General features: G+C 51.1%; 1 protein-coding gene across 2 annotated transcripts in view; it reads right to left on the minus strand.

Annotated features, from left to right (window-relative positions):
* EDA (ectodysplasin A) overlaps nucleotides 1–21,518 on the minus strand; it is a 59,889-nt gene extending 38,371 nt beyond the window's left edge. For both annotated transcript variants that reach the window (XM_059482872.1, XM_059482871.1), the window contains exon 1: nucleotides 21,249–21,518. In XM_059482872.1, the coding sequence (XP_059338855.1) occupies nucleotides 21,249–21,518 (270 nt within the window). The remainder of the gene's footprint in view (nucleotides 1–21,248) is intronic.
* Between the last annotated feature and the right edge of the window lie 6,042 nt (nucleotides 21,519–27,560).

Below are 27,560 nucleotides of genomic sequence, written 5' to 3' on the forward strand. Positions count from 1 at the left end.
GTTGGGAGGGAAATTACGGTTCATCCAGTTCCATCCCCTGCCATGGGCAGAGTCACCTCCCACTGTCCCAGGTTGCTCCAAATCTCATCCAACCTGGCCTTGGACACTTCCAGGGATGGGACAGCCACAGCCTCTGTGGCTCTGTGTCCACAGAAATGCCCATGGGCTAAGGATGGACAGTGCCCCTGCCCCAAAAACCCAATGTATGTACACAATATATAAATATAAATGTAAATAGAAACAGCAGCCTCTTTACCAACACTGGTACAAAACCAATATAAAACCAGAACAAGGCTCCACTTTCCCATCAGCAATACACACAACCCCCCAACATAAACACAAGCAGATCTGAGGCATCACTCAAGCCTGGCTGATGAATAATGTTGAGAATAATCCCTTTAACACAGCTCTGCTCCCCACTTCCCTCCTGGCCCTGCCCAGACATGCTCCCAGGCTGAGCTGCTCACCCAGGCTCTGATGTGGAGACACAGAATCCCACACTCACAGGATGGTTTGGGGTGAAAGGGACCCATTTGGGGTCGCCTTTGTCATAGGGCACATCACTGACCAGGCACAGCAAGCCAAAATGTCAGTGTCCATTGCCTGAACCAGAAATCCTCACTCCAACCCCCCCCCCCCCCAAATTCCAACAACATCACTCACAGTGTGTCATTTCCAAAGAAAAAGAGAGGCTAGAGGAACTGACAATAAAGACAATGACAATCTGTTCTTAAAAAACACTGCTAGAAAAAACAAATTTCAAATTCAAGTTCTGTGCCTCCAACACACAAAAGCAGCTTATCATGTTATGAAAACCCTCTAATTTGAAGTGAAAAAACCCTAAACCACACAATTATCAAACTGCAGGCACTAAATCCTGTGTCTTCCCTAATTTCACAATTTTTCTTTTGTTAATCACTGATTAACACTGCAAACCCCAGCAGAGGGCCCTACCTGGCCCTTTACACTACAAAGCAACTGAGAAAAGAGGAAAAAAGCTTTTTCCTTTCTTCAGAATCTCTAGTTTGGGTATAATAAATCCCTCCTAAACCAGCAAAGTGTGCTCTTAGCAGGTGCTGCCACAGCAAGATGCTCCTCCTTCCCAGTTTACCCCAAAGTCAAACAACTCATGCTAAATTAATTCTTATTTTCTATACAGCCAATGCTCAGAACCTATAGCACCCAGGGCTGGATTTCTCCTGGCAAGCCAATCCAAATAATCATATAGAGAATAAAAATAGACATAAACAAGACACAAACCTCATGGTTTCTCAAACTTTTAGAAGTTTAGTTGGGCAAGAGTGAGAAGCAACCAGTGGAGCAATAGGAGCCAGAGGTAAAAATAAAAATGCGGAAAAAGGGAGCATAAACCAACATGGAAAACTCCCTGCTGCAGCAACAGAAATTAATTAATTACTCTTAGTTTGTGCATGACCTGGCCATGAAAATGTGATTTCCAGCACTGCTCCTTGAGGTGTTGATGCACGCCAACTTTATTTCTTTTAAAAAGAAAATGATAAGTGATGACTTTTATTTCAGTTATCTCAGTGTTTCTGTGTCCTCTACAGACACAGGTCCTTGGTGGTGGTTTTCACCCTGATCCAGAAGGGATCTCAGGAGGAAATCAAGGAGGGAAAGCCACTTTAAGTTTATCAAACTGCCCAAGAGCTGGCAAAGACCTGAAGCTTTCAACCTGCTCCATCACAACTCAAATTTCCAGGCTACAAACCTTTGGGACAGACCTTTTTAAGCTTCAAAACCCAACCTGCTGGGGAACATCCTCTACAGTACCATCTCACTGAAGGAATTTCAACAAATCCTTTGGGATGCAGAACATGAATCTGAGGATGATCCTGAAACCCCAACCTGGCACCTCAAAGATGCAGGGAGAGGCACAGATGTGCAGAACTCTCCCTGTTTGTTTTCTGACCATCAGAATTCCTGCTGGATCAGCTCCCAGGGACCCACAGGCTGTAAATCCTGGCAGCCCTGATCCCTGGGAACACATGCTGCCCCCCACTAATGCCTCCAGCAGCTCGGCCCCAGCTCCTGCACCACGCCAAGCCTCGGCCCCAGACGCTACAAATTAGTTCTGACTATAGAAATCCCAGCCATAAGGCTAAACCCAGAATTCCAAACAATAGAAGGGAATCTAAACCTCACCCAGAGACCATTTGCTCACAATATAGTTTTTTTATAATGTTTGCCGCATAAATCACAGCAGAAGTGGCCTGGGTTTGATGATTTCATTTGAGGGTGGACATGCAGACGCCTCTTTTAGGGCCATAAAAGAATTTTCCAGAGCCACCTTGAATGCTCTGCAGCAGGAGGGGATGTACTGCCACAGGAGCCTCTGGAAAATACCTCCAGCCCCTCAGGAATGTCTGGGGCACAGCACAATTCCCAGCCCCTTCACCCACGGATCAGCCTCAGGTTGAATTTCCAAACTATCACAGAATAATCCTGGAATGGGTTGGGTTGGAAGGGACATTAAAGCTCATCTCATTCCACTCCTTTCCCACCTTCCACTATCCCAAAAACCTTTTCCAACCCATCCTTGGACAATTCCAGGGAACACTCCCACCAATCTGCCTCCACCCCAACCCCTCAGTGCCTCCAAGACAGTTGCCAGAGCATGAAAAAATGGAACAGATGGACAGCAAAGGCACCATCCTGCCTGCACATGTGCTGCCAGCAGTGCAGGATTTTGCTGCCTTCTGATGCAGGATTTTGGGACACCTCTCCCATCCAAAGCAGTTGAGTTTCCCTTCAGCAGCCTTGCCCCAGTGAAATCCCAGCTTTCCCCCGAGCTGCTCTGGCAGATTGGGATGCCTTTTTTTCATTAAATCCCTCCTTCCAAGTTGAGAGCTTTTCCTAAATTTAATTTGAGTGAATCACTTTCTTGCCAAAGGAAAAAAACAAATCAAAGGTTTATTCTGATGCTATTGAATTCAATGCCTGTAAATTTAATTTCTATCTGTAGTTTTGTTTAAACATTTTATGGTGTTAATTACAACAAACCATGCAAATTAGGCTGCCAGTGGAATAAAAGGCCTGTTCTAACAGATAATAAATAGCTCTCAACCATAAGCTCATTAAGATGCTGTTCAAGTGCGTGCTCCGACTCCCAGGTTGAGATCAAAATCTGCATCCTAAAAACAAGAGGATCTTTGGGGCAGCACAAGCTGCTGGCACGGAATATTGCATTCTTTCCAAAGGAAGATCCTGGAGCAAGAGGATGGTCTGAAATCCAAACCCTCAGTGTCTGGTTTGGGGCTCCACCAGAGCTATTTTAAACAGGTACCACGAATCCTACACATTATTCCTGCTTATCCATGAGCATTTAAATGTCAAATAAATGTGCAAATAAATTACTTCTTTGGTTGAATCATTGATACCCTCCAAGCCCTGCTGCCCTGAACCCCTTTCTTAAATCCACAGGGAAAACCAGCTGTAGTGTTAGACACATTCCCTGCAGTCCCCGCAGGAGAAGCTCAGCACTTTTCTGGTTTTCCACAAGGTTCCATTTTCACCACCCCAAAGGAGGCTGGAGACCAACACAGACCAAGGAGAGGCAGGTGGGATGGAGAGATCTGAAATGGCTCTGTCTTTACAAAACCTGGGAGAGATTCCATGGACACAGAGTGAAGTTCTCCCTGGGAGAGAGGAAGGTTTCCTGCCTGTCTTGTGGACCTGATACACTGCTGACACTGAGACAGAGAGGAATTACCATTCCAGCTGGGAGCAGGTGATCCATTGACAGGAATTCCAGCAACCAATATCCCAGGGAAAAGGAGTGCGCCCATGTGTGGCACATGGACACCTGCACATCCCACAGGGATTTGGGAATGTCCTCCCACCCCAGGGGCAGCCCTGAGCCTCATCCTGCAGGGGGAGGGCTGCAGCCACAACCAGGGAGGGATGGGGAGATCTGGAAAGGAATGCAAGTTGGACAGGGAGCCAAGGAAAGCTTTTCCTCACAGGGAATGTGAACAACATGGTCTGTGCTCTGGACCTCGCCATCCTTAACTGGGATCTGTCACCAAACTGGCCAAGCACCAAGATCCTGCCAGTGCTCCTTCCCTCCTGCCTTTTAGAAGGACACCAGCCCCAGTGCCAGATGCAATTGTCCCCCTGATCCTCGTGGGATGCAGCCTCAGCCAGAGGAATGTCCCTTTCCTCTGGGCTCATCCGGAGACAAGGATGTGGAACATCTCCACACTGACAGCTCCCAACATCACAGTCCCCATCCCACTTTCTGCTGGAGACAGGCTGTGCCTGGAGCCCAGCTCAGCAAGCACAAACAGCTTTGATGCTCAGATTGCTCCTACAGGGAATCATCCCTCCTCACCAACTGGGAATTGAAGTAGTTAAAAACACTAACCATGAATCCAACGAGTTTATCCTCAGCACCACCCCTGGCTGTTCTAGGGATTTGAGCCATGTCCTGCCCAAGGAAAAAGATGGATTTACCACAGAGAGGAGACCACCAGCCACAGCCCCTTCAGGCACCACCTCCCTGCTTTCCTCAGCACAGCAACCCTGGGCAGAACACCTCCAGCCAGCCACAGATGTTCCAACCACACATCTGGCACATCAATGGCTTTCCTCCATTCCCTCTGCATGGACAGCGACTCCTTGATCTCCTGATTTAATATGGATTTCAAAACAAAGCACAGGCAGGTGTTTCCCTCCACAGTTGGGCTTTTGGCTCTCTTTGAAAGGCCAGAAGAGCTCAGAGAGCTTTAGGCAGAGCTCTGGCTGGAGGTGGTGGCTCAGGGGATCCAAATGGAAAATGTTGGCTCAGCCAACTCTGCCTGGCACAGAGGCTCCTCAGCACCAACATCTCCCCGTTTATGAATGGGCTGAAACTCCCCAACCCAACCATCTCCTCCTGCTCTTCAGGGCCTTTCCTGTGTCGAGAGGAGGGAACAGAGCTGGGAGAGAATCTGGAGCACCAGGAGCAGCTGAGGGAGCTCAGCCTGGAGAAAAGGAGGCTCAGGGGGGATCATTTGGCTCTGCACAACTCCTGAAAGGAGGGGAGAGCCGGGGGGGTCAGGCTGTGCTCCCAGGAACAGGGACAGGAGGAGACAGAACAGCCTCAGGCTGGGCCAAGGCAGGTTTAGCTGGATATTAGGGAAAATTTCTTACAGAAAGGGTTGTCCAGCCCTGGCACAGGGCTGAGTCTCTATCCCTGCAGGGGTTTAAAAGCCATGTGGATGTGGCACTTGGGGATGTGGGCCAGTGGTGGCCTTGGCAGTGCTGGGGAAAGGTTGGACTCAATGATTCCAGAGGGCTTCTCCAACCTGAATGATCCTGGGATTGTCTGGAACAGAAAATGAGGCCACAGCCAAGGAAAAAGGAGAGTTTTGAAGGTGGGTGCACAGAGCAGCACTGGGACCTTTTAGGAGCACTCAGAGGTCTGGAGAAGGTTGGGTCAGATCAAGCCAAGGGTGCCTGGAAGGGTGAGATGCCTCCAGCTCCCATTCTGGAAACATAAGCCTCATTTATCCTTCCTGGAAAAGAATGGGTAGCCCGAGAGAGGTCTGGTAGGTTGGAGCTATAAAAGAGAATAGCAAAACATAGCCAAGAAGGAATTTTCCATTCAGCATTAATTAGTTTCCATTAACACCCAATTCCACGGCTCACTTTTAGAAGAAAAGCTCTTTTGTTCCAACTCCAGGGGCCGAAAAGGGCAATGAAGGGCTGAAAATGCTCTTCCCAGCGAAAGAAGAAGCATCAGGGTTTGTATTCCTGATATTCCTGGGGTTTGAAGATGTAGAGAAGTCACTTAAATGCAGAGCTGGGTCTCCTCCTGCCAAGTAACTTTGTCATCAGTGTAGGAAATTCCAGAGAAAAGCAGCAGCTGCATGAGCATCTTCAATACTAAACTCTTTCCATACTTTAGGATAATTATTTGGAAAGAAACCTGGAATGGTTTGGGTTGGAAGGGACCTTAAAGCCCATCCAGTTCCACCTCTTATCATGGGCAGGGACACCTTCCACCAGACCAGGCTGCTCCAAGCCCTGTCCAACCTGGCCTTGGACACTTCCAGGGATGTAAAAGGAACATTCCATGCTTGGAACAGGGAAGGAAATCCAGTAGGATCAGATTAATAAGGAAATAAACAGAAAAGTGACTCTGCCCATCTTTCCTAAAGACCAACACTCCAAAAAATTAAATGAAACAAATGCTGAGCATTTCCTCCCCTCATTTCAAACCCTTCCATGCTGGATTTGAGAGTTTTTCAGGGATTTCCAGCTACGTGCAGCACAGGGGATGGGAATCTCCATTTCCAGGTGGCAGCAGCCAGGACTGGGCAGGAATAGAGAAGAGCAGGGAATGCTCAACCCCAATTCCCAGGCAGCTCACATGGAACAGTGCAGCAGCACAGAGCTCAGAGCCCCTCGTGTGCCCTCCAAGAGCTTGCAGACAATGTGGGGCTGCAAGAGGCAAATCCTCAGCCCCTGGGTGCCCCATCCCTCCTTGGGAAGGCAGCTCAGGAAGGGCTGGGACACATCAGGAAAGTTTCCACATCTGCTCCCACAGCCCAGGCACATCCAGCAGCTCCCACTCCCTCCAACCCTGCCATGGGGGGCACCCCAATCCCTGGGCACCCCTGGAAAGCCACCAGGCACCACATTCCCTGCTCTGCTCCCTCCAGCTCGGCAGGTCCCACATATCCATGCTCCACTACACAGCCCAAAATCTGCTTTGCTAGGGGTTTTAGGTTGGGTTTTTTTTGGTTTGGTTCTTTTTTTTTTTTAATTTTAATACTATGTTTAAAGTTGTATATTGTTCCAAAGTTTCCTTGTTTCATGTCATTGTTTGTTACTGTGCTTGAAAGTTGGCACATATTTGTTCAATTAAAGATTTATTTGCACTATTTGTTGAATAAAGATTATTCTTGCTAAAAGCTAAATAAAGTTTCATAAAAACTCACACGTCCCATAAACAAAATACAATGTCCTTTCCAAAAAAGCGTTGCACAAAACATTTCAAAATCACTCAATTCATTAGACAATAAATCCACACACAAAATAACCAGGCCTTGCCAGAATACATCATAAAATCTCATTACAACACTTTCAGGCCGGGGCTTCAAAGCAGGAACACAAAGGCTCCACCAACCCCTCAGCCTTGAAAAATCGCTGCTGGCGTGGCCAGAGCGAGTCCCTGGCACCCTCCAAAAGCCCTGGCACCTCCAGCAGCACCCATGGGTGCCAATTCCCTGCCCCCAGGCCACTCGGGTGGCTCCAGGCCAGCGGGGCCATTGTGGTCAGAGTGGGGATCCCGGGCATCACATCCCAGCTCTCCCAAAGCACGGGAGCAGATGGAGAGCAAGGCTTCCCAAATCAGCACCACACGAGCCCCTCTGGGCACTGCAGCTACAGGAGGAGCTTCCAAAGCCATGGATCCATCCAGATGCCAGCACAGTATCCAGGCTGGGGATGGGACAGTTGTGAGGTGAGGAATAAGTCCTTGAAGGCTGAGCTGAGGTTTGGGGCAGAAAGTGATGTTACAATGCACTTAGGGAATCCCAGCTGTGGAAAAGCATCCCCAGACTCAGAAACGCTTCCAAAGGAAAATGGCAGCCCCAGTGGTTTAGTTGGACCTGGCCAAATGTCAGCCCTGACCATGGCAAAGGCACCATCAGCACCAGCCTTTGTCACCCTGAGGGCATCTCAGCCTGGCACACAAAGGGACTGTGGCACTGCCACTGCCACTATCACCAAAATTACCATCATGGAATATCCTGAGCTGGAAGGGACCTCCATGGATCATCAGTCCAGTTCCTGGCCCTGCACAGACACCCCAACAATCCCACCCTGTGCATCCCTGGGAGTGTTGTGCAAATCCTCCTGGAGCTCTGGCAGCCTTGGGGCTGTGACCATTCCCTGGGGAGCCTGTTCAGTGCCACAACACCCTCTGGGGAAAGAACTTTTTCCTAAAATCCAGCCTAAAGGAGTTTCGGGTAAACCTCTGCCCCCCAAACAAAGCTGTGCCATCACACATGATCCCTGACCATGAGCAATCCCAGCCTGTGAAAAGATGTGAAAAACTGACATTTTCATTTACAATTGCACAACACCTTGACTCTTCCATCAACCAGAATCTGTAAGTTGGAGAGGTTTTGGGGTTTGTTTCCCTGGCTTTAAGTGCTGAGGGCTCTCAGAGAGCAATGGCAGTGCACTGGCTGTGCTCCCTCCAGCACAAATCCCAAACTTTATGGATGTACTTACCCACTCCCCTCTGAGCAACAGCTGTCCATGTGGATTTGGTTAGCTGGGAGCAGCTACTCCACAGCAGCACTGGAAGAAGCCCCTTGTGCCCAGGAGCCCTCAGCAAATCCCAAAAGAAAGGGATGATGGAGCATGGAGGGGATGGCAGTGCCCCAGCTGGGTGTGACAGAGCACGCAGGCTCTGCTGAGCAAGGGAAACTCTGGAATAACGTTAGGAGAACCTGCTGAGAGAGGGATGAGGCTGTGGAATTGCTTTCCAAGAAAAATGGATGCAGAGCTAGCTCTGCTGCCTGAGCAACACAGGGAATTAAGGAAAGGAGCAGAAAAGGTTGTGGAATGAGATGATCATCAAGGTCCCTTTTGACCCAAACCATTCTGTGGCTCCACAATAACAGAGAACACAGCACAGATGCCCCATCGCCTGAAAAGCCAGGACACATTTTCCACCTGGAAAAGCTCTCTGACTTCATTAGAATCAACTGCTAAAGCTCAGGACACAGGAGGAAGGATGGGGACAAAGGCGCCCGAAGGACAAAGACCCCTGAAATGGGTCTTGGTGAGGAGATCTGAGGTACACAAAGGTTCACAGGGTTAAAACTCTGCTTTTTCCTGCCTCTTCAAGCACATAATCACTTGCTTTAGTTGCTAGAGACGCCTCCCTCCCAGTTCTTGGGGATTATATTGTCTCAGCAGGCAGAGGGGGATGAACTCATCGTGGTTTCCCAATCCTGACCAGGGGCTCTGCGAGCTACTGGCAATACATATAATAAGTTATTATGCAAATAAAAACTGGACCCGGCCAAGGGAAATATGCTGGCTCTTCAAGTCCCATCTGCATCCCAGCAAGGATCTCAATGAACTTTAAAATCCTTATTGTGACCACAATGGGCAATATTATATTCTAGTCTGGATCTGTTCCTTCGGAGCATTAGCTCTCATTTGGAGATATTTTTAGATTTTCCTATCCCACTCCTCATTATGAAACACTGAGCTGCAGATTGATTTATTTCTTAAAAGCAAGTTGCTGTTTTCCCAATAACAGATTTAACAAATTTGTTCCACCTGTTCAGCTATGCTTCCAATGTCTTTTTTGTGGTTTCATTGAAGTTTTTTTTAATCCAAACCTCAAAGCCTCTAAACTCAGCATTAAAAGACAAGCTCAGCATCATCACTACCACTCACAATTCAAATGCTGCTCCAAATTACTGCAAGCTTTCATTTGTAAGTCGATACAGACACCAAGATTATGGAGCTTAATGGCTGTGGGCACAAACACACACTCTTCCAAGGGCATTCTCCTACTGGAAATCCTGCCTTGCTGGAGCAGGGACTCACTGCCTCATCCTCTCCATCCTCCTCCCTCACCCCAGCTGACCCCAGCCCCCAATGGCAAACAGAGCTACTGAAACAGAAATTAAATCATCCTCTATATTAAATAATTCTATATTCACCAGAGCCCCTTCAGCCTAGTGTTTTCCATCATTTTATGGAAGAGGCTGTGGTTGCCTCATCTCTGGAAAGGTCCAAGACCAGGCTGGAGTAACCTGGGATAATGGAAAGTGTTCCTACCCATAGGAAGGGGGGTGGTCCCATCTTGACCCACTCCACTGCTTCTAAGAACAGTTCATTTGCTTGAACAACCTCTTTCTGTGCAGCCTTAATTCATAACTGACCATGTGAGAAGTCTCAAAAGAATAATTTTTAGCTTTCCCAAACCATCTCTCAGCAAATATTTTAGGAGCACCATTTCAGGGCAGCAATTTCCTGGTGGGTGATGGGAGTGCACAGGTGTGCACAAGAGCTGGCCAAAAATTCTGCTTCATTTATGTGCAAATGGTTCTGTTGTGGAGATTGCAGAGGGAAAGGAGAAAACAAGGATTCTGTATGAAATAACCCAAGTTCTTCCAATCCGAGCATGTCAGCACTGAGCAATGACAGTGGAAGTCTGAGAAAAATCATGGAATCATTGAGGTTGGAAAAGCCCTCTGAGATCAGAGCCCAACCACTCCCCCAGCACTGCCAAAGCCACCACTGACCATGTCCCCAAGTGCCACATGCAGCTATAGGGATGGTGACTCCACCACTGCTGTGCCAGGGCTGGAAAACCCTTTCCATGCAAGGTGTCCCTTAACACCTCTTGGCCAACAAAGCCCAATCCTGCTGATCTTTTGCAGATGCAGCAATCAGCTCCTCCTGAGCAGCCTGACAGGCTCCTCTTCCCCATAGACACCAACCCTGGGAGAACTTGGTGGAAAACTCCACGAGGAGCCCAAACTCAGCCCAGCCCAACGAGAAATTCCCGATCTCCGAAACGAGCGGCACAATGCACTGGATGTAAAGATAAATTGAGTGACTGCTCATCCTCCTGCAGCTCCAGCTGCCACACACATCTCCACTGGCTCTCCAACCGAGCTCCCTAAATCACTCACCCTGTGGGGTGAAGCCCTGGCTACACCAAGCCCTGCTGAACCAACCAACCAACCTAAAAGCCACCACAACAGAAGCTGCCGGGGACACAGGACCAACAGGGCATCACAGAGAACATGGCCAATCTCTTCCATCTCTAAACCGCCATAAATCTTCCCCACAGAAGTTCAAGATCTTCAAACCCAGAGAAGTGGCCTTAAAAAAACCCCAAACATCCAAGCAATGGCCCTGGGTTTTGTTCCATCTCAGGCGCCCGTCAGGCTGACACGTCCTGACACAAGAGCCCCAGGGCCAAAAGGGACACGGGGACATCCAGCTCAGCCACGGCTCCTCCTGCTCTCAGACCTCTCCCTGGAGCACAATTCCCTCCACAACCAACCTCTTTATCAGCAGGAACATTTCAGTCGGGGTAAGAGCAGAAGTAAAATCCAGGGAAGGCGGATTTCTGGAGCAGCAGTAACTGCAGCTCTGTTCTGGGGATGTCAGGCATATTTCATGGGAAGATGTCAGCTCCTCACATTTAATGCTGACACTGTCATTTGCCCTTCAGCGAGAAGAAAGGCATGTAAGCAACACAAACCAAACTGAAATTTCCCCATTGCAAAGCATTCCTGCCAGGAATCACAATCCCAGTGTCATGTTTCTTATGCCCTTCCTTCCACAATAGCCCTCGAAGGCCGCACTTCCAAAGTTTTATTGCTCAGAATTCCTCATGCCGGAGTTCACAGAGCATCCTGGACACCCTCTGGACCAGCTTCAGGCCAGTGCCTTTCTATATCAGAGTGAAATCAAAGGGAGAAGCTGGATCAGGACCAACTTTACAGCTTTATTCCAAATTTTTCGTGTCAAAGTCCCTCTGTTTCTCACAAATGCAGTTTTGCTTCATTCTGCAAACACACACAACCAGGACAGAGGGATTGGTGGATTAACATGTGACACAACATCCTCACAGAAACATTTATTCCCATTTAATAACAGTTCAGAACTATTGAATAGAATCCAGCCCCAGCACATGGGGAGCCCAGCTGGGCTGAGGGTTGAGATGACTTTTGGGGTCTCAGGAAGGGCTGCCCTTTCCAAAGTAATTTTTTACTGCCCAATCCAAACATTTTCCTTTAGTTTTTTCTAACCCCCCTCTTTCACCTGCCTCTAAGAGCCTCACAGAAGTTAGAAGTTAAAACCCTTCCAATCCCAGTGTTTTTAAAACTCTGATTCAGGCACTATCTCACCACATTTGGCCTCGCTCCAGTTAACTCCTAAATGCCAAGGAGTCAAACAAAAAGAAAAAATCATTTATCTCTAAGCTGACAAACCCTGCAGTGGGTTTTTTGTTGCTATTGTTCTCCAGGTTTGGGCTTTTTGAGCACTTCATGATAAGAAAATTGTTCGGTAAATATGTCAGGAGCCCTTCCCTGTCAGCCGTCATCGCCTCCGGGTGTGACTGCTGCTCACAGACATCAAAATTTTTGCTATTTGCCAGATTTCAGAAAGCAAACTTGGATCCCCTGGGAGATACCTGGCTCTGCTCGTGTGCACCAGCAGCAGGAATTTTTAACTCCTTCAGTACCTGATCCAGCTTGAAGCCACACAGGATCTTCAGAGGGATCTGACTGAAGGGTACCTGCCCCAAACACCCCATGAACCCTTGTTAGCAGAATTATCATTTATAAATTGGGGTTTCTGCATCTTCAGAGATGGGCAAAAAAGAATTTTGAGTCAAAACAACACAACAGAGAAGCCCATGGTCAGAGAGTGGGGGGTACACCAGCCCAGGGGTCTCTGGGGTTCTTCTCCTGAACCCATCTGCACAAAACCGGGCTCAGAAAGCCTCTTTTAGGAACAAGTTCTTTAATACTCCAGCAAAAATCCCCCTGGGTCCAACATTTTAGGTACCAGAGGAGAAACACTTGAGTTAATCTCAGTTTAATGTGACCCTCAGCAATGGGATTGCAGAGGGACCCCACAGCCATCGTGTGAGGTGCTGCTGCCTGGAGTGGGGTGAGGATGGAGGGAAACTCCCTATCACTTCCCAACAGCCCAGTTATTGCAGAGAGCAGGAGAAAAGCTGCCTGGGATCATAGGGAGGAAAGAGTTGACAGCTCTTTGCTGCATCCAGCGTCATTTTCCTTGGCAAATCCAGGCTGTTGTTGGAACCGTGCGCCAGACGGGATTGGAGCTGAGCCGGCAGGAGCAGCGCTTGGGATTTAACACTTGAAGGCCTCAAGAGCTTCCCAGAGCTCCTCCTGCAGCTCCATCCCAGCCAGGACAGGGACATAGCTCATCTGGAATTGTCCAAGCCCTGCAGCCAGGCAGGGAGTGTGAATGACCTGCCCAGCACCTGTGCCTGAAGTGAAATTCTGCCTTTATTGGGAATGTGCTGGCTCCCAACATCCCTGGCAGTGGCACAGAGATCCTCCTGCCCCTCTGCTGCTCAGCCTGAAATAAGGAGCAGCCCCTGAGGACATGGGGGAGATGCCCTGGACTGAGCCCAGAGTGCTGGATTCCATCCAGGGGATGCAGGGATTACACCAGGCAGAATTCCTGCAGGTGCTGAGCACGGAGGCTCTCCCACCTCCTAAGCAAAATCCACCCTGCCAGCAAAAGGTTGAGTTTTTATCTCGGTTTCAGCATCTCACCAGACACAGAGGCCAAGCTCAGGATTAGTGCTGAGCTCCCAAGGCTCAGCTGATGCCTTCAGTTCAAGGACTTTACTGCACACATTCCCTTTCCAGTGAATGAAAATAATGGTTTGGGTGGGAAGGGGCCTTAAAGCCCATCCAGTGCCACCCTGCCATGGACAGGGACATCTTCCACTGTCCCAGATTGCTCCAAGCCCCATCCAACCTGGCCTTGGACACTTCCAGGGATAGAATAGCCACAGAATCTGTGCCAGGGTCTCACCACCCTCACAGGGAAGAATTCCTTCCCAATATCCAAGCTAAATCAATCCTCTTAGTTTAAACCCATCACCCCTTGTCCTTTCACCATCAAGTCCTGCACAGTCCAGGAATGTCTGCAGGAATCATGCTCTGAGCCAAAACAACTCCTGTCAACAACAGGAGAAAACCCCAAGTTGGCAATAAAGATATTGTTCAGAAGAAGATTCAATATTCCTTTAAAAAGGACAATTACCAGCTTTAAATTTTGCCTTCCCGCCCCACTAGGAAAAAAAATAATCCCCTTTTGATCTTGGAAATCTGCCAGAATTTACTCAGAGGGCACGTGGAGGTGATTCCTGATGGGCTTCCCTCCCCTTTGGATGGGATCTACCCCCTTCCCAGCAAGAGTTAACACCCCAGACAGACAGAGCAAGCACCAACAAGCCCATCCACAGCCCCAAGGCAGCCAGCTACTCATTGAGTTCATTATCACTCAAAAGATACAAACAGCTGCAGTAGAAAACCCAGCTCCTCTCTTCACCCTGCTCTCCAAATGCACCTCATCAGCTGCACACCCAGCGGTTCCCTGTCTGATCCCATTTTTCTCTCAGAGGTTATGTTTTATGGGAAAACGTGAGAATTCAAGTTTCCCAAGCAGAGCCTTCCTGCAGCCCCAGGAACAGCAGCAACTGCAGTAAAAAATTAAAATAACCCCCTGATTTTTCAGTCTAAGCTGTTCCATCCCCTTGGGTTGGCAACAGTTCCAGCTGCCAGCTTTAAATGCCTTATCCTATTTTCCTATCCCATGGGAAAATTAGAATAAAGCGCTGGTTAAGGGAACCAGTAGCTCAGCAACTTGTTTGCAAAGTTGAAGGAAATAATTGCTCTGAAATTATTTCCTGGATGAATTTCACTGAGCCTGGCACGTGGGGAAGACTGGAAAGATCACAAAGGTCTGTTTAGGCCATTTAGTACCTACCCCATATCCCTGGTCCCACACTTGCCTGGGAAACCCAGGGAAAGCTGCTGCCGCCTCATGGATCAGAAAACATAAGGAAGAATTCAAAGATTTAGTCATTATTAGAAAATATAAATATTATTACCAAATAAGAATGAGATTCAAAGATCTGATTTTTTTTTTTTTTTTCTGGACAGGGCACTCTGATCTTCTCAACTTTCTGGGAAGAAATGCCAGAATTACCCAGTTAAAACAAGAACTGGAAAAGGAAGAAGAGACAACTGGGAAGATGCCCTGAGAAGTTGCCCCATCCCTGGAAGTGTCCAAGACCAGGCTGGAGCAGTTTGGGGCAGTGGAAGGAGTCCCTGCCCATAGAAGGGGATGAGCTTTAAGGTCCCTTCCCACCCAAACCATGCTGGGATTGTGGGATTAAGGAGCACAATGGGGTCTGTCTGACACAGCAGATCCCCAAGCCTCTCACCTGCAGATAATTTACAACCAGAGCCTGTATCTGCTCCCAGGTGGGTTTGACTTCCAGCCCAGCTCAGGGAACACCTTCCCTGTCTCCCCCCTCCCTTTGTGCCTCAGGAGAGGCTCAAAACCCAGAGGTGACAGGAATTGCAAAGAGGGATTAAAGGACAAAGGCAGCACTCAGGGACAGCACCCCGCTGGCCTGGCACACGGGATTTAACCCTGCTGTCACACAGCCACGGGATTTAACCCCTGGGGCACAGGCACTGCCCGGGAGGGGAGCCAGGAGGGCTCTGAGCTCCCAAGGGCCGTGCAAGAGGCAGCTCTGGCAGGAGGCAACTCTTCCCTGGTCCTCTCTTCCTCCATCCTGGGAGCATCCAGCAGCTTCCAGCCATTGTGGTCACTGTACTGCCACACCACACAGTGACCACAGCCCCACACAGCACAAACAGCCCCTGCCCTGTCCACCATGGCAAAGCCAAGTCACACAACAGCCACTGCCACAAAGCCACCGAGCCACCATGGCAAAGCCACGGAACGTGGACCCTACACATGGACATAAACCTGCAAGACATGGACATGGGCCTGCACACCATGGACACGAGCCCTCACACCATGGAACACAGGCCACCCCGATGGACATGGGCCTGCACACCATGGAACACAGGCCATCCCCATGGACATGGGCCCTCACACTATGGAACACAGGCCATCCCCATGGACATGGGCCTGCACACCATGGAACACAGGCCATCCCCATGGACATGGGCCCTCACACTATGGAACACAGGCCATCCCCATGGACATGGGCCCTCACACCATGGAACCTAGATACTCCCCACACCACACAAACCCTCCCCATGGACACAGACCCTCACCACAAGATGCCACCTCGTGTCATGCACTGTCCACAGCTGCAAAGCCACAAACTCAACCCCACACCACGCAGTGAACCCCAATCCTCACGGGATCCTCCCAGTTCAGCAGACTCTGGGATTCCACTGCAAGAGCCACCCCCAAGGAGTGCATCTCAGCTCCATGCCCAGAGCTGAGGTGCAGCCAGGCAGGAGGATGCTGACAATCCCATTTGGAAGGTGTTATAGGCCTGGCACCCCATCAATATAGGGTCCTGCATCATTACGACTTTGCACTTAGCGTTTCACTGGGGCTTAGGGAAGGAGCTCGTTTCCATCCACACCCATCTGGGAGTGATTATTCCTGCTGTAGTAGCATCCAGGCCCGACTGGCATCGGCACCATTAGCACACAAACCCAGAGTTTAACGAGAGAGCACTTACCACTGAAACCGCCCCATAAAGGCACTTAGCCACGTTCAAATTGCAGCCAAATCTCCCACTTAACCACGGTAAAACTGCAGCCAAATCTTCCACTACACCACGGTAAAAATCACATCAAACCTCCCTGGGATTCCCTGCTTGTGCACAATGGATCCTGACAGATTACTCCTCTTCAGGGACATGCTTCCCACTTACTGCACGGAGTTTACTCAGGGCTTCACATCCCCCAAGCCCCTCACAGACCCGTACCTTCTGCAGCCAGACACCTCTAAAAATAACATCCTCCCCAAGTGTTGAAAGATATTAAAATATAAAGCCATTAACATATAATAAGAGTGGAATGAGAGCTCCGCATGCTCTGAAGCTCTCAGGGTTTGGCTTCCAGTCAAGAAAAATATATTGGATTAGTCTAAGAGCAAAATTAGGCTGGTGTGCAGTTTAATTAGCATTACAAGACACTACATGTGTATGGGAGAGCAGGGAAGATTTATGTTATTATGTGGTAAGAAAAATAATGTTAAAAGGTTAAAATAATATGGGGTTGATATGGCACTATTTACTCTGGGGTTAAGGGGAAGATAACTTTGGAATGCCACTGAATGTTGTTAAAACCCCAAGTTCAAGGATTTTCCAGGGAACTCATCAAAAAAATTGTGGAAAAACCCTGCAATTTGGTCACGGGTCAGTCAAACACTTACTCTGGAAACAATATTCTCCATCAAGGAACTCAGTTAATGCTGATAAAACATCCTGGTCCTCACACGAAGCCACAGATTTTCTCCTTCATGGAATGAACAGAAAATAGAAAATGAAACCCCAGATCAGCAGTGGAGGAGGCTGGGGGGGGGCAGAAGAAAAGCACCATAAATCTGGGAATAAGGACTTTGGGAAGGTCCTGATGGAGTTGAAGGGGTCCCTGCCTGTGACAGAGAGATTGGACTCGATGGCCTTGAGAGGTCCCTTCCACCCCAAACCCTTCTGTGATTCCACAATTCCCAAGGACCAGCCAGGCTGTTCCCACCCAGCCAAAGGTTTCTCCTCACACAGGAATTCACCCCACAGCACCTGCAGAGATGCACCTTCAGCCCTTGAGGAAAGCTCACACTGTATTTAATTTCCCAAAGGATGCAACACATCCCACAGGCACTGCCAGGCTCCTGCCACTCTGCAGCATCTCAACAGGAGCAGTTCTGGATTCAGGCCAGATTGTGCATGGAATATTCACAGGCACAGCAGCAGGGATAGAGAATTTGAGTTGTGAATGAAGGTAACCAGAGCCTGACATTTGCCACAGAGCTCCACAGGCTCCCTTTATTGCCCTCTGAGAGCTTCTACCAGCTGCAAGCAGCACCACAAAGTGGGATTTGAGGGAAAACCCACTGTGAGAGCACATCCCTAATCAGCATCTTCCCTCTGCACACACCCAGCCTTCTCCTAACCCGGGAGCAGAGCCATGAAATCCCAACACACAGACCCTGAAAGGTCAGAGCCCACAGGAGCCATGCTGAGGCTGCTGCCAGAGGAGGCTGGAGAAGCATTTCCAACAGGAGCTCTGCTCAAAGCTTTCAGCACGTTGGGCAGGTTTCAGCTGGGATGCAGGAGGCAGACACGGGGATGAAGATGCATGGATGAGCCACAGGTATGCTCAGGGAGGGAGAAGCCTCTGGAGCAGCTTCCACACCTTTAGAGCCTTTGTGCCAAGAGCTGCCTCTTACTCCAGAGCCAGAATTAACAAAAAAGGGAAAAATAACTGCAATTTCACACTAGTGAGGGAAAAGAAAGGAAGAAATTCTTCCCTGTGAGGGTGGTGAGGCCCTGTGAGAAGCTGTGGCTGCCCCTGGATCTCTGGAAGTGTCCAAGGCCAGGCTGGACAGGGCTTGGAGCAACCTGGGCTAGTGGAAGGTGTCCCTGCCCATGGCAGGGGTGGCACTAAATAAGCATTAAGGTCCCTTCCAGCCCAACTACTCCATGAAATCAAGGATCAGGAACACCGATGTGGGCACTGCTCCAAAGTGGGAACATCCCTTGTTAAAAAGGTGAGAAGTGGAGACTGAGATCAGACACCTTGGCACCGGGAAGGTGAAATGCCAGTCAGCAAATTGCTGCTCAGCACATTTTTTTGGATGACTCAGCACCTCCCCTCCCTCCCCCCACCAGCGCCTCCACAATTAGTTTGACAAAACCGATGGCTTTTGATCCCATTCCCAGGCTTTGGAAGTTTTTATCCCCGTCTTGGGACACTCTCAGGGCACACATTTCACCCAGCATTGGCCAAAGAAAAAGTTTTGGCAGAAATGTGGCAGGAGGGGATTTGGTTGGAGAAAAAGCACGAGAATGATGCTCTGCACAACTCAAATATTTCAAGGACGATTTTTTTAACAGCAAAATATGATTTAATTTAGGCACAAAATCCTCCAAAGGAACACAGTGCCCTGATGCGGATCTCCACGAGCAGAGCCTGCCTGACAGAATCCCTCTCCCATCCCACAGCACACCCATCCAGAGGGATTATTTGCATTTTATTGGTGGAACCAAGGCTCCACCACTCCCCAAACCCTCTCTTACACCTCCGAGCCACTGAAGAGTCAATGAATTAAAGCAGCTCTAACAAACTCCTCATCTCGCAGCCAGCGCGGTGATGCAACACCCGGCGAGTTCTGGGACAAAGATGTGGAACTACAATGCCTCAACCTCTGCCATGAAAATCTGCCCTTCCATCCCAAATGAGTTACATATTTGGATACCCTGTGAGATAGGGAAGCGGGGCGTTATCGAGCTGCCAAATCTCACTCCTGTCATGAGGTCATTTCTGGCACGGGGCCAGGTGAGGTTTGGGCCAAAATCTCGGCGCTGACCATCGCTCCTCGTCCTTCCCCCCATGCTCCTCTTCCTCCTGCCTCAGGTCAGGAAGGGGAGGGGGAATAAAATAATTTAAAAATAAAGAAAAAAGGGTCAGGTAGGGGAATATCTTTTGGGTTTAAATGAGATTGTACAATCACAACACACACAGCACTCGGCCTCTTCACTGAGAGACCTCAGCAGCTGAAGGACATTTGAGGGCTCACAGCACTGTGCTCATTGGTTCCCCCACAATGAACTCTGACCATGGTCCTCAGGAGAGAAATGTCATTGATCACATTGCTTGAATTAATTATTAAGTAATTTCAGTAATTTATGCAAGCATCACATATATGGGATCACACTTTGGGTTTATCAGCAGCACAGCTCGGAAGGGCTGCTGGGAACCCCTCACGTACCCCAAAGCTGGACAATAACTTTCTAAATGAAGCTGTTTGCAAACCCCTCATTTCACTGCTTTAATCACGGAAGGGATGCACTCACAGCACCCCAGGACACCCAAAGTGCTTGTTGTTAGCTGCAAGGCAGAAAAATCAGCAAGAAACGGGTGAGCAGCACCACTACAAATCCCATTAATCACACGATGTCACAGGAGCCGTTCCCAACCGGAGCAGCTCGGGACACTCAGCCTTCCTTCCCCATGTCCCTACTACCAGCAACCCTTCTCTCCAACCCAACTACTTCAATGTGCCCCAAAGAGTATTTCATCTCAAGCCTGACAGGCCAGATGTAGAATAAAGAAATAAATAATTAGCGTTACCTTATCTGGAGTCCGTCAGCTGCAGCGAGCAACGCTCGGAGCTCCGTCCGCATCCAGAGACAAATTATCTAACGCTGTAATTTATGAATGCCTCAAGTATTTGCCCTGGTATTTCATTATATGCTCGCTGGAAAGAAGAGCTCGAAAGACTAAACAGATCCAGCACGATAACACGAAAGGCACTCCTGCCGCGCGCTATTCCAAGGCAACCCAGGAATCCCAGCACGACATCAAACCGCTCGGGCTCGCTCTGTGTTGACACTGCTGGAGAGGCAGCGAGGGCAGAGCGATGACCCGGGAGCTCGGCTTCCCTCCGCTTCAACGCTGGGCTCGGATTTATTATGGGAAGCTGCGGGACCCGGGCAGCGAAGGAAGCGCAAGCCCGGCTCTCCCGGGGGCAGCCGAGGCCGGCGCGGCGGAACGGCTCCCGCTGCCAAGTGGGAGGAAGAGTTCCAAACTCGCCGCTTTATCAAAGCTATTTTTGTCCTTCCCCCCACGCACTGATAAGCAGCAAGGCGAGGACCGCCGGGGTGCCGAGGCAGGGCTTGGCATCTCCCCCGAAACCCCGCTGCGACTCCGCAGCAAAGCCACCCGGCACCTTGGGGGAGCGGGCCATCCGCTCCGGAGGCTCGGAGGGGAGGAAACTCCTTCCTCCAGCTTATCCTGCTCGCAGCGAGGTTTCGTGCCTGGAAAAAATGAGCTAAGTTTGCGAGCGGAGGCCCCAGCTCCGCTCCGGCTCTCCCAGAAGCTCCCGGGACAGGCGACCCCCCCCAAGGGCTGGGGACAGCGGCGGGGACAACCGGGAGGCTGCTGCCCACCTGTCCTGCACAGGCTGAGCAGCTGCTGCGGGGGGCATCACCCAAAGGATGATGTACCTGGGCTGGGAGAGGAGCGCAACCAGGAACACAGCGCAGGAGGAAGGAGGGGAGCGAGCGGAGGCCGTGCGGGACCGGGACCCAGCGCGCACTGTGTGCGGGGCCGAACCGTGCGGGGCTCCCCGGCAGCAGCACCCCACAACTGGGGGCACCCCGCAAAGGCCAGGGCACGGCCGCTGCCCCCGGCCAAGTCTGCGCTGTCGGGACACACGGCGGGTCTGTCGCGACAGGGAAACTGCGAGCAGCAGGTGGAACACAGGCGGCCCCGCAGCCCGTCACCCCCAGCCCAGACGAGCTCCCCCCGTACTTCAGCCCCGCACCGCGACTTGGGGCTTTCCCCCCTTTTCCCACCAAACTTCCCCGAGGGGCCGCTCCGAAGCGCCCGGGGGCGCGGCCCCCGAGCGCGGAGATGGAGCCGGGGGATGGCCCCGAGCAGCGCGGAGCCCCCGCGGTCCCCCCGCCCCCCGGCCGGACCCACCTGCTGGCGCCGCTCCGCGCCCTCGGCCGCGCGCTGCGGGCGGCCCCCGGCCGGGGCTCCGGGCGCTGCCGCCGTCCCGTCCCGGCGCGGCGGGGCCGCGGGCTGGGGGCCGCGGTCGCGGCGGAGCTCGGAGCGCAGCTCCAGGTAACAGCCCAGGGTCAGGACGTGCAGCGCCAGCGACAGCGCGAAGAAGCCGAGGAAGAGCCGCCAGCTGCCGCCGCAGGCGCAGCCGCGGGGAGCCGGCGCCGCCGCCCTGCGCTCCGCGCCCATGGTGCGCTCGGGCGGAGCGGCGCGGAGCGGCCCCAGCGCTGCTGCTCCCGGGGCGCGCCGGGCACCGCGGGCTGCGCGGCCGGGCCGCCAGCGCCCCGCCAGGGGGCGGGGCCACCCCGGGGGGCGGGGCCGGGCCGCCGACGGGGCGGGGAGGGGCGGGGCTCGGCCGCGGCAGCGCCGCCTCAGCGTCCGGCCGGGGGGCGGGGCCTAAGCAGGGGCCGTGACACCGAGGGGCGGGGTTATGCAAATTAGAGGGCGAGTCAAATCGGGCTGGAGCCGCGCCCCGCTGCCATCACGATCCGTTATCCCTGATTTCTATCCCAATCGCTTATTCCTAATTTCTATCCCGTATCCCTAATTTCTATCCCTTATCCCTAATTTCTATCCCTTATCCCTATCTCTGTCCCGGAACGGACAGGCGCGGTGAAGGGTGGGCCCATGCCCAGTACGGTTCAGTCGCGCTTCCCATCCCAGTCCCAATCCCGGTCCCGATCCCAGGCCCAGTCCCGGCCGACATCCCCATCCCTGTCCCAATCCCGGTACGGATGGAGCCGATCCCGGCCCGGTGCCCGCAGTCCCGCCAGTCGCTGTCCCCGCAGCCGGCGGAGCATTCCTGGGAGCAGGCACCAAACGCCACCGATCCCCGGGCAGGGACGGCGTTGTCACCGCTCTGCCGGGGGACACGGCCGAGCACGCGGTGTCCAGGGCCATGTGAATGTTCTCCAGCTTCTCCAGCTTTTTAAAGGTTGATTGGCACTGCTGGAAAGTAATGGAAGCTGGAAAACAGCCTGGGAAAGAGTGAACTGGGGAGAGGAGTGGATTTGGAGAGGGAAGCATGGTATCAAATCACACCTGGTTCCGTTTGGAAGGACCTTAAAGCTCACCAAAAGGAGTTGGCAAAGCCTGTGCTGGCTCTATTTCCAATCAGGGGGTTTAATTGATAACGAGAGGGATAATGACATGATTAAGGTGCAGTGTGATGCTCACAGGCTGCCAGGAAATTCGAATTGAGAAATTAGAGATGTTCCGAACAAACTCGAGAGGTGGTCTGAAGAGAATAGGATGTGATCTGGAAAAGTAAATGGAAACAAGGGATTAAATAGGAGGTGGTACTGGCTGCAGAGGAGGTGGCACTGCAGAGGAGGGTTCCAGATGGTTTTGGAGGATCACATGAAGCAGAGTCGGTCAGCAGCACTGGGACTGAGCCATCAGTCAGAGCCATCCCCAGGAAGGGCCAGCACCAGGGATTGTCACTGCTGGGAGATGTCAGAGCCGTCCCCAGATCCCCAGGAAGGGCCAGCACTGGGGACTGTCACCAGCACATCCCTGTGCCGGGTCCTGGTGACCCCCCTGGGTGGGCTCCCAGAGCTGGGTGGTCCCTGCCAGGTCTGTGCTCCCAGACCTGGGGGCAGGGTGAGTTTCCCACCAGGCTGTCCCTTCCATGCGAAACCCTTCCCAGCCCTGGGACACAACGTCTGACAGTTTGTGGGGTCTTCATGCCACAGATCCCAGCCAGAAAGAATTCCATGGTGGCCTTGTCCTGCCTTTGGGGAGGAGGACGACCTTTTCCAGCCCTTCCTGGCCTTGTTTTCCTGCAGTAGGGTTTTTTTTTTTTTTTCCTACAAGTCCTGTGTCATAGACATGAAATTCCATGAGAGCCTCTGTTTTCATTTAAGAAAGAAATGTTTCCCTAATATTTGGGAAGAGCAAAACTGGAAGCATCAAGCGCTGCCAACCTCAACAACTGAGGAGCAAAAAGCAAATAAACACAAATGAACCCTCTGTTCAAAGCCCTGTAATTATTTCAGGAACATTTATAATTATTTGAGTGCTTGGTGTTGTTACTGGTTTTCATAGAATGACAGAATACCCTGAGCTGGAAGGGACCCTCAAGGATCATCAAGACCACCTCCTGCACCACCAAAATCCTGTTTTCCAAGATGAAAATCCCAACCCCAATCCTACATCGACCTACCCACACTTGCAGCAGCCTCATCCCCTTTTCCAGAGTCACTTAGGTCACTTTGAAGGTGAATTTTAGAGGTCAGGTCAGCCTGGGGCTGGGTCAGGGGGAAGATGTGAGCTCTCCATTTCTGCCTTGATCTCACCAGGGATTTTGGCCAAATCCTCCCCTGAGGGATTTCTGCCTCCTAGAGCTGACCAGCACCCCGCTAATTAAAAAGGAATCCCATGTGATGATGGAATTAAAACATAATTAATAAGTGGGATCCTCACACCCAGACCAGTCGAGCCCCACAGCCCATGGTTCCAGTTTCTGCAGAATTTTGTTTTAATTCCTCTTGTTCTGAGCATTCCCTCCTCTTCCTCTGCTATCCCTGAAAAACTTCATTGCATGGATGAAGAACCTCACAGGTTTAAGTTGTTTTTTGTCTCCTGCCTGTGCTCCAAGAGTCCTGGCCCAGGAGAAGCAGGAGCCAGAGGGTGGGGAGGCTGCAGAAGGGACAGGGATCCCTGATGCTCTGGATGGGAAGTTAAAGAGCAGCGGAGAGGGTCCTGGGGAGGGTGGGCAGAGGCTGAGAGGAGGAGAACACACAGGGGATGTGTCTGGAATGACTTTTTCTCTTGATTCCCAAACTTGCTGGGGTTTTTCCAGCATTGCCTTCCCATCCCAGCAGGATTTAACCACAGGTGGGAGGAAGCTGCTGCAGCTTAGGAGCTCTCCCTTCCTTCCCTTTGGAAGGGGTACAGCTCTGCACAGCACAGGTGGCAGGTCTGAGTGCCCCTCTCCATGTGAATTCCACAGATCAGGGAATCTCTGAGTGATGTAAAGCAGCTTTGAGCCCATTTCCCATTTACATTTTGGCAGCAGCTGCAATTCCTGCAGCAGGCTGCAGAGTGAGTTTAACATGTGTGACCTAAAAGCTTTGGAATTCCTGACTTTCTTTTGAGGGAAGCCATCCCTTGCTCTCTCAGTGATGTTCTCAACAGCAAGAGTACAATAAAGTCTCCTAAAACCTGAAATCCTGGCACTCCAAATGCACATCCATCGGTGTTTACAAGCCCTTAGGAAGGAGAATCTTGATTTTATGGAGCCTCCATCCAGCATTGCAGTCCCAATTCCTTTTCCTCAGTGAGATCTAAGATGTTCCATCAAATCTGCTTTGCTTAAGAATGTTTTTTTCAGTAACTGTGAGCTCTGTCCATGCAGGAAAGATAATTGTGTCCAACTGCTTCCATAGGGGCAGGGATTGAGCAATCTGTTCATCTTAGAAGAGCAAGATGTACTAAGAAATCACATTCATACCTTTTTTCCTAGCTCTGCCAAGGACTCTTCCAAAATTTCCCCTCTCAGGGCATTGCAGTGTCTCTGATCATCATTGATGTCTCCTTTTCATCTTCCTCCATGAATTCTCACAATGAACACTGAGTTGCCCAGAGCAGCTGTGGCTGGCTGCCCCATCCCTGGAAGTGCCCAAGGCCAGGATGGAGGGAGCTTGGAACAACCTGGGATAGAGGAAGGTGTCTCTGCCCATGGCAGGGGATGGGATGGACTTTTACAACAAGAGAAAAAACAAAACAGCTATATTGATTCTTGCTGGGTTTATTTTCACATTTCCCCCTGCACTGCTGACTTTTGAGGAGCAGCAGCACATTGACACCTCATTTTCCTGCCTGGATCAGGCTTTGCTGTGTTTTGAAGGAAGATGAAGCCTGGCAGGCCCATGACTCCATCCCAGAGCACACAGGAGGAGGTTTGGCCAAGGAGGCCGACTTCAGCCTAAACACAACTCCTTGCAGAGGGGGCGAGGAAGATGCCGCTCTTGGTTCTGTTGTATGTTTATTTATATGTTATTTGGTGATAATGAGAACCAAATGTCCGGGATCTATTCAGTTCTTAAACTTTTATAGACTCATTGTCTCGATTTTCAACTGTGCAGCCGTCGCCGAGCCCCTGCCTCCCCCAGAATGGTGGCAGTGCCGTCGGTGACCAGGCTCAGCTGTGCTCTTACTCATCCTGGCTGGAACAATGATATTCCACACCACGTTATTCAACCTCCCCGGTGCCTCCTGGCCCCCTCACCCCCATCCCCACAGCCCGGGTCAGCGCCGGAGCCGGCCAAGGCATTGTCCTGGGGGTGCCACTCTGGGGCTGTGCTGGTGCCAGGGAAAGAGGATACGATCTGTGCCTGGAGGAGCAGACGTGATCCATGGGAGATGCTCTGCCAGGGAGCCCAGAGCCTGCTCTGCCCCTCACCAAAAGGCAGGGAAAGGAGGAGAAGGGAAAGGAGGGAGCTGTGCCCGTAACACTGAGCCTGACCACAGCGAGGGGGATGGGATGCTTTCTCTGCCCCTTGGCAAGGGTTTCTCCAGCCTTCCTGGTGCCATGGTCTTGCTGGGTCCTAGGTTGGACTCTGTGATCTCTGAGGTCTTCTCCAACTTCTTGGATTCTGTGCTTTTCCAGGCCTGTTTGCCCAGGAGAACAGCTCTGGATTTGGGGCTCCTTGGGGAAAAGGTTCCACACCACAGAGCCCTGTCCAGGCAGGAAATCCCTGAAACTGAGCCCTCCCCACCCCAACCATGACTGCTTTCACAGCACAAGGGTTTGCAGCAGCTTTACCACACCCTGAGAGCCCCTTCCAGTGCTTAAAGGGGCTCCAGGAGAGCTGGAAAGGGACTTTGGACAGGGAATGGAGGGACAAGACACAGGGAACAGCTTCCCACTGCCAGAATACCATGTTGAGGATTTCCTATACCCACAGTGCCACCACTGGTGTCCTCTCCAGGCAGGGGGAATTCTGACAGGAGAGCTCCTGGAAATTCCCTGCCACAGGTTTGTGGCCCACGTGCCCATTTCAGCTTCTTTGGCTTTTGCTTCTCTCTCTTTAGAGATTTAAATTCCATGGATAATGATTTGAGCCTAAAGATGCAATTTCTGCATTAAGAGAGACAAATATAAAATGACTAAAATCCCTTGCAGATGGAGCAGGGCCACAGTTCCAGCCCCAGTATAGAATCCCAGGATGGTTTGGGAGGGAAGGGACCTCAAAACTCATTCCATCCCACCCCCTGTCACGGGCAGGGACAACTTCCACCAGCCCAGGGTGCTCCAAGCCCCATCCACCCTGGCCTTGGGCACTTCCAGGGATCCAGGGGCAGCCACAGCTTCTCTGGGCACCCTGTGCCAGGGGACAATTTCTTCCCAAAACCATATCTAACTCTGCCCTCTGTCAGGTTGAAGCCATTCCCCCTTTTCCTGCCACTCCAGACCCTTTTCCAAAGTTCATTTCTGGCCTGAACTCAAACTTTCAAGCACTTTGGGTAAAGCAAGGCGAGTCCAGCATTAAGAACTGAAGCCCTGGTTTTAAAAAGGGTAAATCCAAGGAATTCATATCAAAGCAGGAACAGTCATAAGGAGAACATATGGAAGTGTCTTTTTCTGCTCACAGTGATTGGAAACTGCATGGCCAGGCCCTGATCCAGCTACAGGACCCCACATCCGGGGCTTAGTTTCCAGGTGACCTGGGATTTCAGCGATTTCCAGCCTTGGGATTGTTAATGTGAGATGACAGTAATAACCAGGGAAGGAAAACTCCACGTGTTTGTTCTTCCCAGCATGCCAGCACTTGTGGATTTAAGTGAGGAGAAAGATCACAAGGCTCAGACAGAATATCCTCCAGAACACAGCCCTAAAGCAGCAATTTCCTCTGCAGAGCCCGCGTGAGATCAAGGCAGGATAAAGCACTCCATGTGAGCCTGGCTGAGGGGATTTGGGAAGGGGCAGGAGCCATTTGTTGGGGATGGAATAGTAAAGATTAAATTGGGTGTTACAGAGGGACCTTTCCAGAGGTAACAGCTCCAGCTCCATTTGCCTTCACCTCTCCTCCATGAGAAGACTCCTGGCTTTGGGAACGCAGCATTCCTAAGCTAAACCTGCTGATAGGAACATGTGCATTTCATCTCAGAATGAATAAAAAAATGACTGAAAAATAGCAAACCCCGTAATTTTGGTGAGGAATAATTCCCGAGCGATCGGAGGCAACGCGCTCTGGGATGGAAGGGCCCATTCCTCTGGATCAATGG

Source organism: Ammospiza nelsoni, chromosome 15 (genome assembly GCF_027579445.1).
Source record: "Ammospiza nelsoni isolate bAmmNel1 chromosome 15, bAmmNel1.pri, whole genome shotgun sequence".
Classification (NCBI taxonomy): Eukaryota; Metazoa; Chordata; class Aves; order Passeriformes; family Passerellidae; genus Ammospiza; species Ammospiza nelsoni.